The following is an 18,901-nucleotide window of genomic DNA, read 5'->3' on the forward strand; positions in this document are numbered from 1 at the left end:
TTACTTTCGGATAGTTAAAGTCAAATCATCTGATAACATAATGACAATTATTGCAGGATGTTTAACCTATCTTTTAAGATATTTTTTAAATGCTTAGAGAATTGTAGACTTCAGACATCAGGAAAAATTGCTTTGGAAACATGTAATTAGTGGCCAGCATTTTTAATTACAAATATTTATTTAAGTCCATGCAGTGGATTTTTTTTCTGCACTGTGAGGTTTGCCAAAAACTGTCAAACCATTAATCATTAAGTAAAACATGTGCTAGTGGTATAAGATAAGTTTGTCTCTATATGGTCCAGCTTGTTGGGAATGATATAGGGACATTATCTTGAAGTAATGCAGATCAGCTTCAACCAACTGTACTCTTAGTGGATGTGCAGGTGGAGAGAGAAAGAGCCTGTTGTACATATGATTGACCACATTGTCTGTCGATTATTGATTTGAGTTTAGAGCATCAATGATAGATTGTAGTGCTTCCTTCAAAGACTTCAGTAGGTGAAAGATCACTTTAATGCATCAGAGACATCATTTCTGCATTTGAACCTCTGCCTGTGCTGTCTAAATGTGATTGTCTGACAAACAAACACAACTTTTTTGTTTCATATTTTGTAAGGACACCAAAAAATATCAACAACCTCATCAAAGTCAGCAATTACAAACTTTGAAATTAAATATTGGCCCAAAATGAACATTGAAAGGCAGATGATGTATGTCAGGCTTCAAGTTTACAGTTTTTTCTTTAAAATGGGGAAAAAATGGTGCATTTTTACATGTAAGTTGAGTAGGTTTGTTCAGCAAATGTGCACATTGTATTTTATGGCAGCACCTGGTAGCGGGCCATCACAATAAATAAGAATAGACAATAATAATATGTCATAGTATGTTATTTCACCACAGGAGAGACCTGATGTTCTCTGCAGTAAGGTGGAAAAAATATCTGCATCTATCAGTATCAGCAGTTGGCCAAAATGAGATGTAAAATATTGGCATATATATCAAAAATCCAATATGATTCATCTTTGATAATTAGTTGTGAATATTTATAAAATTCATTGAGAGAAAGTTTTTGTTTTCATCTCACTTTCTGCTCATATGATGCTCTCTCTTTTTTTGTCTCTTCAGATTTAAACCTTGGTTATATTATTAAATAGTAGAACAGCGTCCCACCTGTGTCCTTCCCTTCCCTGAAACAAACCAAGCAGAGTTGTGATCTGAGCGCACATCAACAGTGGCTCGAGCATTTTAGAGAGCGATTTCCTGTAACACTGAATTGAAGGTCAAGTGATGTGTTGTGGATATTTTTTGCAGCATGAGGCACAGCTTACTGGTCTCTGGTGTGGAGCAGGAAACAGATGTGACCCCTCCCACCTGTCAGAAAGACCCCCCACCCTTCCCCAGACACCAACACACATTCACACACTGTAAAGCCTGTGGAGGAAGAGCCACTGCAGCTTTGTTCCAGCAGTTACTGTTGCACTGTCAGATGATGAATTTTCCATTAGAGGCTTATTCAGCAGAACAAGAGACACTTTTTCTGTTCTCACTTCAACTTTCCAAACACTCCACAAGTTTATTATTAGTACACTTACAGTTTGAGAACATTAAGTAGCCACAACCGCATTCTGTAAATATTTGGTAAACCTCTGAATACACAGTTTCTGAGAGTCTTGGTGTTTTTTTTTTTACTGCCACAGAGGTGAAATAAATACACAATGTTGTCTCTTTGCCAGTGCTTTGCAAAAGCATGATAATAGGTGGCTTTCCACTGCCAGAACTGTGAGCACAAATGCTTACAGGAAGAGCCCCATAATCAACTCTTTTAGCCTTTTTGTTTCCATTGTGGTGCAGGATCTGACTGGTTCAACCATGATGTTAACTGTGACTGCATGAAAAAAAAACAAGTATTAGTTACGTGATCTAAGTCCAGTTCTGTGAGCTTGTATGGAACAAAACAGTGCTGGATTTGCTATGTCAGCCTACATGGTGACTTTTACCTTGTAGAGGAGAAGATTTTTAGTCAGTATTGAGAGGGCGGAAAAATGGTACTTGTTGTGTTCTTCAGCTTTAACCAATCAGCACCAAGACAAACACGGCAGTGTCTCTGGATACCAGAGGTACCTACATATTACTCTTCTAAAATTCTAAAATCAGCACTGAATGAGGTTCTATAGGTTTTGTTCTTGCAGTCCGAACACGCAAAAAAAGGCACTTTGAAATCTGTGAAATTTTAACAGCACTTTTCAAAAATTTCTGACATCGAGAACTTTTAGTAACTGCAGCCCTACAGAGAATGATGCCAAATTTCTTGTTTTCATTTCAACATTTACATAAATAGATAATCAGATCAATGATGAGGATTGTTTTAGACTCTCTTTGTGATCACTAAAGAGTACACATTAAAAAAATTGTTTCTATTAATTACAGTATTTTCCCAATTTCACGGTACAGAAGGTTTTACTGTTTTAGTGCTTATTTGCATCTTTGATGGATCAAAGTATTGCACGCTGCCAGTTTTACTCAGGCAAAGGCCAACCTTTATCTTGAGCGCTCTGCTGATTGACATATCTTCTGCTTGCAGGGTGAGATCATGTTCCTTTTTACCATGATTTGAAAGTTTTTCATGAAACGTTAGATCAGGTGTCCTGGATTTGATAAGGTGGATATATATGTTTTTATTGTTCAGTCCGACGGTAGGTGAAATGTCCATGTAGGTGGCTCTGAGCGTCATGACGCCTCGAACATCTGAGCTGCCTTCGGCAAACCAGCGTGTTCACACTGTCAGCTGACAGACAATAAATTACAGATCCTGTTCAGATCTGTCGAGGCATGATAAAATATGAATTTTACCATTAAGTTTGGAAATTTTATATAGAAATATTTTAAATGGTTGATTTCTTAACTGATAGGTGAACTATGATGAGCAGATCTTAAATAAAACACCAGATGTTGTAATACAGCAGCTTCTGTCTTACACATGACTTTATTTTTTGTTTATTTGTCCCCATGGTAGCCATAGTAAGAGTCACTATCAACTTTCGTTCATGTATATTGATAATGCAGCTAATCGTCATTCCTGTTAACTGTGAACTCACCCACTAACTTCTGGTTTGTGTGTAGTTTGAGTGAAGCTGACATGTTGTGGAATATTCTTTTAGTCAGATCATCGCTATGGTGACTGGTTTGTAGGAATGTGCGTGGGTTTTTTTGTGTTTTCATCAGGGGCACAGGGTGTGTGTGTTCTCAGGGGTCATGGGAATCTGTAAATTCTCTCCCATCATGCCTAATTCCTTTCACAACACAATTTTGACAAGTAATTTAAAGTTAATTGGAGAATCATAAAATCTCTGGCATTTATCAGGCAGTGAAAGTCTGAGGAAATAAAGTTTGAGTTGCATTATATGAAATGAGGTATGTAGCATTTTTGGAGCCTAACCTGCAGCTTTGTGCCATAATAAATTGCTGTTGTGCCAATTTAAGAGTTTATTGTGGTTTTTAAGTTGAATGAATGAAATTGATGAGAATGATGATCATTCTCATCAGGTAAATTACTGGGCAGAAACAGTTAACCACTGAATTGAGAAGGAACTGTATTGTGATCAAGTCTTAAATATGTGACCTTTAACCAGAACTATGGTGTGGAGTCGGACAACCTGAAGACTCTGGTGGGGAAGATGAGAGTGGCGCACCACCACCTGAGCAGCGCCGTGTCACAGCGCAGGAAAAACCCAGCCTACCATAGCAAAAACTCCCACCAGCCCACCAACGAATTCCTGACCGCCGTCGTCGAGCTGATCGGAGCGGCCAAAAGTCTGCTGGCCTGGCTGGACAGGTAGATCATAAATTTATTAAATATATAGGCCTACAGTACATACTGTGTATAATACAGATGCAAAATTAATCAATGGTGCTGAGTAAATGAGTACTGATTATGAATATTATATTTCTATGAGCTGAGTGACACAAATATGTGTAATGTAGTCTTTCTAAATTGCAGGGTTCTTTTGTAATGTAGTCACGTCAGAATGACTCAACGCTAATCGACTATTTCTTTCTTCAATTCACTTACTAGTATGCAGGGCTGAGATACTATCCTATAACAACACTGAATTGGCTTCATCTATGATACAAGTATAGATACATCTTACCTGTGCAGGTGTCCAAGCTGAGTAGCTTTTCAAGTCTGAAAAGCTAATAGAAGAAAATATTTTATTACACCATTAGGCAGTTGTTTAAAAAAAAATACTGTTTATTATTATTAAAAATTGACTTTAGGGTTTGATATTTTCAGCTCATGCTCTTTTTTTACTTTAGTGCATTTTGACATGTTTTTATTCAGTTTCAGTCACATCTCAGAATTTCTTGCAGGTTGATGGGGTTAAATCATTAAATCACAACTGAATAAGCATACAGATTCACACACCATACTCTAAATAATCTTTTAGCTATTTGCAATCTTCAAGGTGAAGACGTAATTTCCCTTTTATTAAATGTGTCACTCAATAACAAATATGATGCAGGCTAGTACATGACCCCTTGTATTTGTTTCTAGGCTGCCATTCAACTCCCACTAATCCCTTATTTTGATTAAATTTAATGTTGCCTAAGTAGATGACTTAGATTGAAAGATTATTAAACGTATAGTTCACCATGTCGTTGAATATTTTTTAGTACTTATAGTTTATCATACTTCAGTTTCATACAAAGACTGGAAAGAGAATAAAGCTAGCATAATCTGCCTTCCAACACCTTTGGAGATCATTTGTGAAGTAATTATGTCCTGTCTGTTGTTTTATTTATTGTCTTCACTTGAAAGTCACATAGACTTCATCACCTAATTCTTGAGAAGAAAGCAAAAAAGTGTATTTTCAAAAATGTCAAACTGTTCTTTTATTGCCTCCAATGTGTTGTCACCAGGCTGGCTGATATATTAAATACAATAAATGCCTGTTGGCTTAATAGTGTTTACTAAACAAAAGGGTTTACAGTTAAAGTGACATTATTAACAAGAAGTGTTCAGTCATCCTTGTGATTAAGCTATGAGAGAACGTGTTCTTGTGCCTTCTTGAATCTGAGCAATGATTTTACATTCTACATTCATGACAAACTGAAGGGATCCTAGAAAAGGTATTGCGTTGTTATGTTTGAGTCTGTTTTAGAGGCCCAGCAGGTGCATTTTTTTACTGAAACCTGACAGTGTGCACTCAGTAAAATTAGGGGCTTTGGATGGTTATTGTTATTTGACACTTTACAAGGTCACATTCTGTAGAGTACAAGACTTGTGTGATTTGAATGGCTGTCTGAGAGGGTTTTATGGTTCACTTGGTATGTAAGAGCAATGGCCGAATTAACCTCCTCAGAGGCCACACGTAAAAACATGTCAATTTCCTCAGTCACCCAGAAAACAGCCAGTTAAGCTAAAATGATAAATTGATTGGTTGGGTACTCCAGTCCACTATTAGTCATTTTGCAACAGTTGGGACATTTGATTGATTTTTCCAATCATTTTCAAGGAAAAATGTTAACTCTTTGATAACAATTAGTCAGATGTGAATACGTGCTAGTTACCTGGCTTTCTGTGCTAGAAATTACTAACTGCTTCATATGTACTGACATTTGATAGGTTAATATTAACATTTTATTCAAGAAAATTGTTACAAATAATTAAAACAACTATGGTTTACACACTTACAGTTCTCCAATGACAAAAGAATTCAGCTGTGACTAATGTTTTTATTTGTGTTAATTATTTGAAACACGTGAAGGATTGAAGTGACTTGATAAAACTAACTTTGCAACAAATATAAAGTATAATAAAGTTCTTAAAAATAGACTTTGGCAGTTTCTGACCACATGATGGAGGGTGTCACAATATTGTACTTCAGTGATGCACATTTCCGTTAAATTTGCATGTGTGTACTCAGAATATGTAGATCCAAACTATACAATATAAAAATATAGTAAACCTCTGGTAGTTTCCCACTTTGCCTGGTTGGTAATTCTGGTGTAAGACACAAACAAGAGAGTGAGCATTGGGTGGGAGAGAGGTATTAGTACTATTTATCGTTGACGTGTGGCATCTTTCAGCTGTCAGTGTCACTCTTCTTCTCTCTTTGCTGTTCAACTCCTTTAGCTTTTTTCAGCTTGTATCAGCTTGAAGAACATTCCAGCTTCATTGCAGCTGTTACACATTAACACTGACAAGTTGCTACACTGACACCCATAACACACCTGATGAGTGTCAGACCCAGAAACACCTGGGGTCGGGGTTCAGGGACATTTTTTTGAATATACAGGCAGTGCTGAAACCATTTACCACAGCCAAATAATTTTAAATCTCATTATATTTAGCTTTTTTAACATGTGTTATCATCTCAAATTTGACAATGAGTAAAGAACTCATTAATTCAGTTTTGTTGCATAACTGTTCAACCTGAAAATGTGATGAGCTGCAGGTGATGCGGCATGTGGATAATCAGAAACCTTAGAAGAATAACAGGCGAGCCTGCTTATCTTTTTACCACACACAAAGTTCCTGAATGACAATATTCACTTCATGAACTTTAGTTTTTGATTTGAATGAAAGTTTAAACACAACAACCAGACAACACAACTGACACGACTGGCTGGTTATTTCACCGGGAAAGTCCCATCAGTCACACAGTACAGTCACCTTCGCACATCAACCAACAAGTTTCATCTTGGGTTTTTGTGATGTTTTTATTTGCTGCAATGATGTTATGGCCTGACCTTATATAACATCCTTTAACCTTAGAAAGGTTCCACAAATGCATTAATGTAATTTAAGCTGTTGATTAGATTTGTCACTGCAACAGATGAAAGCAATGGTGGTTAAAGCGTGGTTAAAATAAGACACCTGTCTATATTTTTGATTCCACTGGAGAGAAAAACGTGTGCTTCTTGTGTTTTGGTAGTGTCAGATGTATTCATCTATTTCTTTGATGCTGTTAACCAGAATAAGGATAAACCAGTGAGATTTTGTGGTACCTGAATTTTTTTTAAATGTAAAAACTGTTCAACAAGCAGGAAACTAACCCAGTGTAGCTTTAATACACTGTGAGCATCATGAGAAGTTTACCAAATATGAATGTGTAACACGTGTATTGAGGTTAAATGAATGGCAGGGTGCAGTGTGCTCTTGAAACTGAGTTTTATTATTCAAAATGGTATTTGTTAGCCTTGGAGCGTTGTGAATCCGGCTCCCATGACCACACCCTACAAACTCAGACAGCATTGACAAGATTCACGGGTTTACTACAGATCATTCCACTGTAACATTAAGAATAATTTTACTTTCTTTTTTCAGGACTCCTCTGACGACTGCCAACGACTTCACCTCTACCAAAAGCAGAATCATCCAACTGTGTCTGGAGCTCACCTCCACCGTGCAGAAGGTCAGTGACACTCTGTTACTGGGCTTTCCTTTGAAACTGCCAGCTCAACTGCTGCAAACGTGATTTCTGTATGAGTTTCTGACAGGGAAAGCAAATCTAAGAAGTTTTCCACGTGAAGCTGCTTCTATTAAAATAACGCAGAAAGAGAGGGAGGTCATGAACTGAAGTATCTGGGACTGTTTATTTTCTGCTATTGATGATGATGATTATGAAGATGCACCAGATAACTTATGTTTACATCTACACAGTCATTTTGCTGAAGAATCTCTTCTAAATATCTGACAAGCAAGAACAAGAGAGTTTGGAAACTTTGTACTTTGAAAGCTTTGAGATTTCTAGTAGGAATTTAGTGAAAGCACAAGATGCACAACAGGGACAGAAGCAGTTCAAAGACAATAGGAAAAGTCAAATAATGTTCAGGTCATCATTGTTGTTGTAGGTTCTTTATGTTTTTGCATCTTACAGTTTAATGTCTTAATATAATTTAACTCATTTGCCTGAATCAGTCTTGTGCAGACATTAATGCCCACTCACATCCCATCACCCTCTTACTTTCAGCTCATTTGTACACGCAAACACAATCACTGATGCTACTGTGGAAAGAAATATCACAGAGAAGAAGCTGTTTACCACCTATGAAGGCGCATTTGTTCACTGTGGTTAGACACGTGTGCACTAGAAAAGGCTTTACGTAGAATATTATCCCAGAGTACTTTGCCTGACAGGTAAACTCATCCTCTCATGTAAAATCAGTGTGGTGGGGCGCCTCAGTAGCTTTGTGGATAAAGGCCAATTCATGCCTTCCACGTGTGCCGACCTAAAATTTATGACCACGCAGGCTTTCCTCACTGCAGGCGTGTCATGTGCACATGCATCAGGGAAAAAATTGGTGCTTAAAATAAGCACTTTTTTTGAGGAGAGACTGTGCAAATGGTGATAATTGCATGGGCCATCGTAGAGTATTCACTCAGGCAATCACACAAAAAAATTAGGGAAGCAATACTGCTGTTTGTATAAGGTCAACAAAATGGACTGTCTAGTTTATCTTGGTCAGTAAACACGTGCTATGTCTTTATCAGTGTGTGTGTGTTGTGAAATTACCAGTAGCTATACATTTTATGATGCAGTGGATTGCGTTATTATTGCGCAGTTCTCTGTGTATAGTGCACCTGAGTCTGTACATTTAAGCAACTTCATGAGGAGTTAAAAAGTTATAGATTTTGTTGAATTATCCCCAATTCAAATTCGACTAAAGTACATATAACTTTTAAAAATGGCTGAATTTTGTTTCTAATCTTTTATAATTTGACTGTGACAGACTCTAAAATGCACAACATTTCAGAGAAAAAGTTAAATTTGTATTCACTTGTAAGAAAAAGTAAAGGTAAAGCTGTGACTGTGCACGCAGATATTTCTTGCAGAGTGTCGCTTCACTGCATGTGCCTGCAGAGTTTTCTGAGGCGGCACTCGGCTACACTGTCAGCCAATCATCCTGTCAGCCCGTTTACAGGGAGCTGTTATTTCTCCGACCACAGGAGTATTCCTCTCAGTGTCTCTGGAAGGCGTTCGCGGTCCCTCCCTCTGGTTTCACTCACATGCAGGCTGTCATTTCTCAAATATTTGTTTTCCCGCTGATTCCTTTCTCTCCTTTTTCCTTACTCATCCCATCTGTGTTAACCACACGCACAGTTCTGACTTCTGAACAGGAAAGTTGCCACATTTGATATGAGAGCCTCTGAGTTCTGCTTCCCCTACAAACAAATAAATCACTTGGGAAGCATCTGTTATATGGAAGAATTATCACTGAAGAGCTTAAAAAAACCTACAATTTCTGAAGATACTCAGACACTATTCTAACTGTTTAGACCAAAAAATGTGTCTTCTTCATGCTAAATAAAGATTATTCTTCCTAATTCAAACAAATGTAGCCAGACATAGGACAAATCTTTGGCCAATCTCTAACCAAGCTCTTTATAGTTTTCTGAGTAATTACCAAAAAAAAAAAAAGAAAATGTAATATGCTATTCATTTATTTATTTCAGAAATATTATGGAGGATACCTGGGGGTAACTAGAGATCAGTATTTATGCACATTTCCTTTATCCTGATGCTATGTTTGAACAGTGTTTGCTTGCATAGTCAACAACATGAAATTGTCTCTGGGGTCAAAGAGTTTAACCATGTGACTGTATTTTTCAAATTTCCACAGATAATTTGCAGCACTGCAAGTGTTATCAGTTGTTTCCGTTTTTATCTTATCTCTATTAAAAACAAAGCACAAAATACATGTTTTAAAAGCAAAATGCAGGAGGTAGAAGTTGCCACCTCATTTTGTCGCCTTTTGCTAAATATGCAGAAGGGAACTTGTGTGACGTCTCCAATTCTGTGTGTCTCTTTAATTGCAGGACTGTACTGTTTATGAGATGGAGGAGAAGATTCTGGAAGTGGTGAGTACTGATTGTCTCTTTTTCCTCTGGTTGGGATGCAGAGAGAAGTTAATCAAAAGCACGTGTTCACAGGCACTGAAACGCACATTTCCTTTTCGCTGAATGTCGTGCGTGCGTGCGCGTTGTGAAGCAGCAGGTTTGTTTATTCAGCTCAGTAGCATCCAGTTCCTCTCTTAGATAACACTTCCTGACTGTTACCGTCTTGTTCCCAGAGAACAGAAGTGGATGAAGTTCAGTCATTTTCTTTTCTCACCACCAGCTTCAGATGTGACCTCCTGACCTCTAGTTCTTCTGTAATAATAATAATTAAGTTTCTAGTTTAGTGGCATAAATCATCACAAAAAGTTAAAAAGCATACTAAACTACTTAAAAGGCAATGATTGTGACTTTTTATGTGGTAGCAATGCTGATAAGTCACATAGAAAATGGACCCAAAATGGATGCCTCAGAATGGAGTTAAATAGCCTTATGAAGCAGCAATTTCTGCTTTTGAAATGAAAGATTTAAAAACAATTCATGTTAACTCATCTGTGCGACTAACACAACTTTAAGTAAGTGTATTAGTACATTAACACAGTTTTACTATTTGCATTTTTATTTATTTGCACAAACATCTCAGCATTCTTCGATGGATGGCCTATGAGACAAGAAATACCTCTCATGCTCATCACTCTGCATTTTGTTCCTTTTAAGAAACAGGTTCAATGGAGTAGTTCAACATGTTGGAAAATCTGTCCAACTGCAGTATGACCTTTGGAGGAGAAGAAAAACTTTTAACTTGTCCTCTTGGGAAAGTTTCTTTAAGAAGAAGAGACTCCCCATCACTAAAGCCTTTTCTTTTAAAGATAGATAGATAGATAGATAGATAGATAGATAGATAGATGGATGGATGGATGGATGGATGGATGGATGGATGGATGGATGGATGGATGGATGGATAGATAGATAGATAGATAGATAGATAGATAGATAGATAGATAGATAGATAGATAGATAGATAGATAGATAGATAGATAGATAGATAGATAGATAGCTAGATAGATAGATAGATAGATAGATAGATAGATAGATAGATGTGCAAAAAGTGGCATGTTTGAGTAATTTTCTCAAAAATCTTTTTTATGCTGTTCATTTATGACAACTGTACTTCTTTCCCATCTTTCATATTTCTGCAGTAAAGATGTTGGGATGTTGGGTTACAAAAGCCTTTAGAAACTCTTACAGGTTAATCTAAGCTAACAAATACTTTTGTATCTGACAAAATCTTCTTTCATCGAAGCCAAAACAACATTTTCTTTCTTCCTGAGAATTACATTAGAAAACTGATATCACTCCAATAACCTGACAACCTCAAACAGATGGCAAGACTCCAGGAATTCACTAGCCAAAATATAATCCAATATGTGAGCCTACAAATTGAAATTGTTAGTTTTACAAATTAAACAAATTGGATTTAGATGGAGTTAGGCTGATTCCTCCTTTTTTTTCCAGTTTTTTATGGTATCCTCAGCTTACTGTAGCTTCACGTTAAGGGTTTAGTATCAACTGCTCTTGTTTGAAAAATGATGCTAAAATGCTTCCCAAAAGATCGTATTCCGTCATATCTAGTCAGACACTTCTCTCCACAACCTTGGTTTAGTGTAACCTGAATATGCACTGTGTAACATTTTTATACAGAAAACACAAAAACAACATCTATATATTAATAAATATTCCAACAATCTGTTTCAGATCAGGAATCAGGAGGAACACAGATTTATTTCAGTGGCTGTGCTGACTAGTAACTCTGTAATAGTTCTTCCATTTCACATAATCATTAAAAAAAAACTTTAGGGTTCTGATTGCTCTCCACCCCAGAGATCAGAATTTAGTTTATAAACTACTGTCAAGCAATATAACTCACCAACATTTACAAAGCAATCCAAAAGCAAGGCAAAACAAAATGGGAGGAACTGGACCAATTATCTCTCCACAGGAGCATGTTTTTCTGCTTTACTTGTAATTTCCTGCTGGTTTGTGTTTTCCTGATCATGTCCCTGCTTCCCATGATTTCAGAGCCAGTGCTGCGCTTCAGGGCTGGATGTCTAGTCAGTGTAATGATAATATGAGCCTGTGTTGACTTTGTGGAGACCTCAGGCTCCTGCAGGACTATCGTCTGTCGTACAACAAAACCAACACCTTCACCCCCATATTTAGACCTTCTATGTGATGCGTTCCTATCTTGCAGTAGTTCTATTGTTTTCTTTTCCTTTTCCACTGACAGGTCAGAGGTCGGGGTCAGACGGCTTTAGTTCTGCCACAGCAGGCAGCAATGTCATTTTAGAGCATTTTAGAGTCCCCATGGGAGAAATAAACTGCCACAAGACCACCATACTGCCAGTGACTTGCTCTCTTAAGTATATCATTCCTACAGAAGTTTTCAGTTTGAAATCCAACTCTGACTTTTGGAAAGGCTCCCTGAGGCTGTGAAACTTTCTCAGTGTACAATTATAACATTATGTAACATTATTGATAACACCGCTTCATGTGACAGCAGTTGAACGTGTTTGATGAGTTTTACTCAAGTTATGTCATAGTTGTTTGCCACATATGGCTACAACTAAAGCATGATTCTATTTATAATTAATGTGTGGATTATTTTGACAGTATTTTGATGCCAAATTTACTGTAAAATAAGGTAAAAAACAATAGCAAAACCTCATATTTAAGAAGCTGGAATGATCAAATATTTGGTATTTCATTAACTAACCATTGCAAATCCTATCCTTATATTTTGGTAATAAAAAGGCTGTCTTATTGAAACAGCTGTTAGTTAATAAGTTAATTTTTATTTTTTCTTGCAATGTGTTTCAGTCACAAGCTCTGAATGCCATTTGCGAGAAGACAGTCCAGGCGACATCTGACCCCTCCAAAAGCGAGATGGCTTGTCTGGAGGAGGTTCACATCACCAACATCAAGCCTGGAGAGGGACTGGTGAGCTCCGAAACAAGATGAAACAGCACAGAATAAAAGACAAAATACAAGTACATGACAGACATCAATGTTTACATGTTAGACCATATCAGCAGGACACCACTGTCAGATAAGTATCAAGTGCTGCAAAAAGAAAACCCACAATTTAACCCGACGTCCCCTGAATAACACTAACAGGTATTTTAGTGTTGCACCATGAACCATAATCAGTTGAAAACAGAAACAGATGTATATCCCTAAAGGAAAACCCAAAACTGCAGCAAGGAATTATAGAGGAACCATGTGAAGTGTATTTATATAGAAGATTCATATATACATTCTCAAACGCAGACTCCCTAAATTCTGTTTAATCTTCCAGGGGATTTACATCAAATCCACCTACGATGGGCTTCATGTCATCACAGGAACAACAGAGAATGTGAGTGTGCTGTTTCTTTAGCACAATGCTGTGTTAAGAACAACTGTTTTTAGACATTTATTCTGGATTCAGTAATGCACAGTTTTTAGTGTATTTTGTGTGTATCAGAATGGGAATCTGAAGTGTCTTGTTTGTTGACGCTCCAGTTTCCTGAGGCTCTAATAAACACTGTGATTCTGTGTCTGTCACTCAGTCTCCTGCAGATAAAACTCAGAGGATTCATGCAGGAGATGAAGTCATACAGGTCAACAAACAGACAGTGGTGAGTGAGGAGTTCACCTTTTAAAGGAAGGAGTTGTTCAGTATTTTTTGGGATCATTTTCACGTCTACGAGGTAAATGTGGAGACTGTTAGCTTTACTTAGTGTAAAATATAAACAGCTAACATGGTTCTGTGACCAAATCTTACTACTACCACTTCTAAAGCTAATTAAGATGTTATAGCACTCTTGTTCTACTTTTTCACCTGTACAAAAAATGTATAAAAAATATGAGGTATAAAAAGGGCATTGGTGGCCTGTTTTTGGAGGTGGGTGGTGGTGGGATGTATGTGCAGGACTTAGCAGTCATTGCCCTGAATATCAGACAGAGCAAGGAGCGTCTGGCTGCAGCTTCCAATTTCCCAAAATGTTATACTGTTGCTTGAAATATACTTGACTGTTTGAGTTTTAATCGGATTTGTGTGCATGAGATTTTTTTTTTGACATATAATGAATTCAGTGTCTGTTTCACAACAGCTACAATTATAGTTATCAACCTTCTGAACCTCAAAACTTGCCGGCAAGTTTTTAAAGCAAGTTATCTTTAAAAACATTTCAAAAAATTACACCACGTCTCAGAGCTAGAAACTATAAAAAAAAAAAAGAATCATTGCATTTCAAGTTTCTGATAGTCCTTGACCTAATCATCAATGACTTACAGTTACATCAAGAAAATTAACTAAATCCAAACTTAACTCATGACATTTTAAGAAAATGTTACATGAAAACCGCTTTAGTCTTGTTTACAAATGTGTGAAAACAAACCATTTACAGAAGGTGCTGTAAAAATAATAAAAAAAATCTCTTCAGCCAAGCCATGAAGCTGTGACTCAGCTGTGACCAATAGCCATGTGACAAAAATTAAGGGACTTCTCTGCTGAACTACAGGCTGTGCTCACAAAGAATAGATAGAAGACAAGTATGGATGCAAATAAAATATAAGTTGTAAACCATCTGCAGTATACAGGGTCACCTTTTGCTTTTTATTCTGGTGTTGGTGATGCTTGTGGATAATTCTAAAACGCTGCACATTTACATTACATACATTACTGTAAAATAAAAAACTCCGAATAAAATCTGACTTTCATTTTATCTTTGTAATTTATGCCACTATAGTGTTGTTATACTGTGGAGATGACATATTTGAGTTCTCTCTACTTCTAACCATGGTTGTGTTGTTTCCATAGGGGTGCAGGACTTTTTATTGCAGTGAAAAATGAGCCCACAAGGACTAAAAATGTGATGGGAGCAAAAAAAAAAAAAACTCACCCTGAAGCTACTTGGGGATCAGAGGGTTCAGAAGAAGGTTTAAAGTTTTCGTTCATAACACCCTGTAGGGGCTGCATTGCTCAGAGCTCTGGTCTGTGATTGGTCCAGGTTGGATGGCAGCTGAAACACCTGGTGGAGAAGCTGAGGACGGAGTCTGGAAGCGTCGCGTTGATGGTGAAGAAGAGGCCGTCTGGAACTGCTGGTGGCTTTGCACCTGCTCCACTGAAAAACCTGCGCTGGAGGCCACCACTCGTACAGGTGAGCTGTTGCCTTGACTCTACAACTCTGTCTGCAAAAAGTTTAAACAATGGCCGCACTGAAGTGCTTTTGAGCAAAATGCTATATAGGCACTTTGTGAAGTGTTCACCTGCGTCTTCTTCTTTTTTTTTCTTCTTAATCATTCTTAAGTGAAGCACAGAATATTAATCACTCTACTTGTGATGGTAGCAGGTGGGAAGTGAGAGGAAGGAATGGAAAAATCAGTCTTATTTGATGGGAGGAGTTGCTGCTGAATATTAAGACCTGATAAACAGATTTTCGTAGGAATTACTGGTGAGGTGATTTTGAGGCAGCAGCTTCAGCTCTATCAAGCTGCACATGTATACTGTATATGACTGTATGAGACTGAAGCAGGCTGGTTCAGTAACCGTTTTCTGGGCAAATACAGCTGCTTTTGGTGGGTTTTCAGTCTGTCATCATAGCTTGTAGTTTTTACTGAAGCTGTTTGTGTTTGTGAGCAAATCGAGCACAAAACACAGCAGCCACCCAGTCTGCTGCTCCGCTGAGGTGAGTGGGTGAACAATGGAACCCTTCTTCTCTTTTCCTGAAAAAAGTGGGATAGGAAACACTCCAAACATCAGGCTGTGTTGATGTCAGACGTCTTTGGTAGGTGACTCACGCGTTAGTTCACAATGTGACAATTCTGCATTTACTCAACCACCTTCAGGGGTTTTGTGTTGACAGAGGTCCAGGATGTGTGTGTTTAGGGTAGATAGGCGTCTTTAATGCCCTCGGCAGCTCGACTGATGAGCTCAGTCCCTAAACTCAGCTTTCAAAACAGATCTGAAGTCAGTCTGTCTTTACCTCACCGTCATTCCTATTATTCATTATTCAGTCCAAAAGTTATCATGAATAGACACTCACGTGTCTTCTACTTGCACTCGCGCAAACTCAGAAAAACAAAGTTCCTTGTCATTTCAGGTACTGTAAACTATTTTCAACTGTAGATTTGTCATCTTTTAGTTCGTAAAACTGCAAAAATGACATTATTAGACCATAACTACAAGAATTTTTATAATCATTGAGTCGTTTAGCCTGTTAATCAGGTGAAATTGTCAAACAAACCCTAGGTTAGAGCCCCTCAGATAAGATTTGCTGCTTTTCTCTGTTTTGTATCACAGTGAGCTGCATAGGTTTTAGACTTGAGCAATTTGAAGACGTCAACTTGTATTCTGAATCTTCTGCCATATGAATAAAACAGCTCATTGGGAAATAAACAGATCCATTTATAATGAAGAAAAATCAATGACTGCAGCAATAAACATGGAAAAAGTATAATGTGATTTCTGTAAAACTGTATTTTGTTGTAGCTGTTCTGAGAGGAAACTAGATTTCTGTGCCTCCTCCTTGCTCTGTTTTCAGGCTTTAGGAAATCAAGGCTGGGGTTTGAATCCCGGGTGAGGCCAGAGACGAAAGTCAGCTTTTTAAAATTAAAATCTTTAATTAGCGGATGATCACATGTTTCTTTCACCATCTTAAGCTCCTTCAGAGGTGAATTTGGAACACAGGCGAAGCAGAAAACAAGCTGAGTGAAGCTTCTGTGTTTATGGAAACGTAGAAGCCTTGGAGTTGAGGAAGGAAATAGAGAGGCTCGTCTGCTGTTTCTCCTCTTGACCTAGAACAACTTTGAGTTGTTTGGTGATGAACTTCATTAAAGGAATCATCATCTCTCCTGCTGTCTGCTGAAGTTTTTGTGTTACAGAAGGGTTGAAGTAAATAAGTAAAGCTGTACAGAGCACAAAAGCACAGATTAGGAGTCAGAGCAGCCTTTCAGATATGTTGTAACGTATTGTTGACTTCATATTCTTTTGTTCTCATTATTGAAATATTTGTTTTTATTTGTCTCACTGACTAATTTCTCTTTCTCTTCATTCAGACGTCTCAGGGACCTCCGGGTCACTACAGATCTCGACAGCCACAATCCTCAGAGGCTGCTGGGAAAAGAGGGAAGACGGCCATCTTGGATTTATACATCCCTCCACCCCCCGCAGCACCGTACTCCCCACTGTGAGTCCCCCACAGGTTTTAATATACTGGGATCTGTGAATATAATAGTTTGCTCACATATTTTAAATCCATTTCATTTCTATTTTACCCATAATACTGAGTTTCCTTCTCCTTGTGATGTGTCCCTCCCCACAGAGATGGGAACACAAATGTGACTTCAGGTGTGAAAATGCGTCCTAAGTCTCCAAACTCATGTCTGGATACAGACGTGAGGCGACGCTCGAGTGCTGCAGACGACAAGAGAGTATCTGTGGGCCCCCCACCTGAACTGAGCCAGCCGATCCCAGTCCGCATTAGACAGCGCTCCTCTGCACGCTGTAAGTAGAAATGTTCTTGTGTTGACCGTTTTTAACACAAAGTCCTAACTCTCAAAAAGCCCCTAAAAGAAAAGAGAGAAAAGTATCTGATGTAGGCCAGTCCTGATGTCCAGTCTTAATTCTTAACATATCTACTGTCGAATTACAGCATTACATTACTGGATGTTATCGTCTTTAAGTTTTTAAACTTACGAAGATTAGAGCTGTTTCTACAGAGGCATACATAAATACTTCTTCTTTTTTTCTCTTTATTTTTTTCCCTGATGCTGTGAGTCAAAGGTTCTTAACCTATTCCGGCCTGTGATTGTTAGATCAAACAAAAATCAGCATCTGTAAGTTTAAGTATTTTTTTTTTAACCTCCATATGGATTATATAAATCAGTGATGCAGAACAGATGTATTTTTGAGCAAAAATGATTGAAACAAATATCCAACCACTCCTAAGGCCTGTGTCAGCAAGCAAGGGCACCCAAAGGTTCAAAAATTATTCTACGTTGTGTAGAAATACACTAATTAGATTTTTTTAAACTTTAGACTGGCCTAGGCTAGCTATTTCCACTTTTCCAGTCTTTATGCTAAGCAAAGCTCACTGGCTGCAGCTTCACATTTAACTTAAAGAAATTAGAGTCTCATCACACCCTCTGCAACAAAGCAAATAAGAGTATTTTCTCAAATGTCAGCTTTTTCTTTGAAGTCAAGCATCATAACTAGGAAAGTTCTTCTAAGTTGGTATTGGGGGGGCAGTGTGGTTGTCGGAAAAGACTAAAAAGACCAATCTTTACCCGTCTCTGTGAAGCAGATAAGGAGGAGTGATAAGAGGTTAATGTAACCACATGCATGTTTTTCACTGTTTCCTGCTTCCTATTTGCAGCTAAACCTCGACCTGTCTCCATGCCAGTGGAGTCATTTTCGGGTGTGTCTGACCCGTCCTCCAGGTCCGGAGCTCAGGGAAGGAAAGGTAAACGGCACCTGTCTGACTGTATGCATTTATAGTCTGACTGTTATCAGTAATCGCCATCTGTCTGCCTCATTAACAGTCGAGACAAACCGCAGCATGACAGGCTGCGTGCTTTGAATTTTTACCTCATCAATCATTAACTGTGAAAGCTGCTGCTGCATCGTTAGGACTGATTTTAGTAACCGTTTAAGTCTGCGTCTTACAAACTTCACCTTGAAGAACAAACTGAGTGGATGTGAATGTGTTTGTCCAAGATAACAGTCGACCTTAATGAACACTGAAAGACACAGGAAGAGGTGGACACAGATGCTACACAAGTCCAACAATAGAATTATGAGCAGTAATTTTTAAACAGTCATCATAAAAAAAAAATTCAATAGTGTTTCCTTCCAATAATTTTATTTATATAAATTATTCTCTTTAGCTGCTTCAAGAGAAGAAAAATATTTTAACCCAGCACACTTCAACTTTTAATCTGGATGTCTGTCCAAGCTCACCTAACTTTGAATTTTTATTTCTAATAACCTTTGCCAACATATTATGTTGTATTATCACAACT

The 18,901-nt window shown here is 37.8% G+C and overlaps 1 protein-coding gene across 2 annotated transcripts in view; it reads left to right on the forward strand.

Moving 5' to 3' along the window:
- Window positions 1-18,901, forward strand: part of cnksr3 (cnksr family member 3) — a 46,356-nt gene that overhangs the window by 20,347 nt on the left and 7,108 nt on the right. For both annotated transcript variants that reach the window (XM_055016064.1, XM_055016065.1), the window contains exons 3-12: window positions 3,630-3,832; window positions 7,328-7,415; window positions 9,821-9,862; window positions 12,716-12,835; window positions 13,194-13,253; window positions 13,447-13,515; window positions 14,890-15,039; window positions 16,937-17,067; window positions 17,203-17,384; window positions 18,256-18,342. In XM_055016064.1, coding sequence (XP_054872039.1) covers window positions 3,630-3,832; window positions 7,328-7,415; window positions 9,821-9,862; window positions 12,716-12,835; window positions 13,194-13,253; window positions 13,447-13,515; window positions 14,890-15,039; window positions 16,937-17,067; window positions 17,203-17,384; window positions 18,256-18,342 — 1,132 coding nt within the window. The remainder of the gene's footprint in view (window positions 1-3,629; window positions 3,833-7,327; window positions 7,416-9,820; window positions 9,863-12,715; window positions 12,836-13,193; window positions 13,254-13,446; window positions 13,516-14,889; window positions 15,040-16,936; window positions 17,068-17,202; window positions 17,385-18,255; window positions 18,343-18,901) is intronic.

Source organism: Amphiprion ocellaris, chromosome 12 (assembly GCF_022539595.1).
Source record: "Amphiprion ocellaris isolate individual 3 ecotype Okinawa chromosome 12, ASM2253959v1, whole genome shotgun sequence".
Taxonomy (NCBI): Eukaryota; Metazoa; Chordata; class Actinopteri; family Pomacentridae; genus Amphiprion; species Amphiprion ocellaris.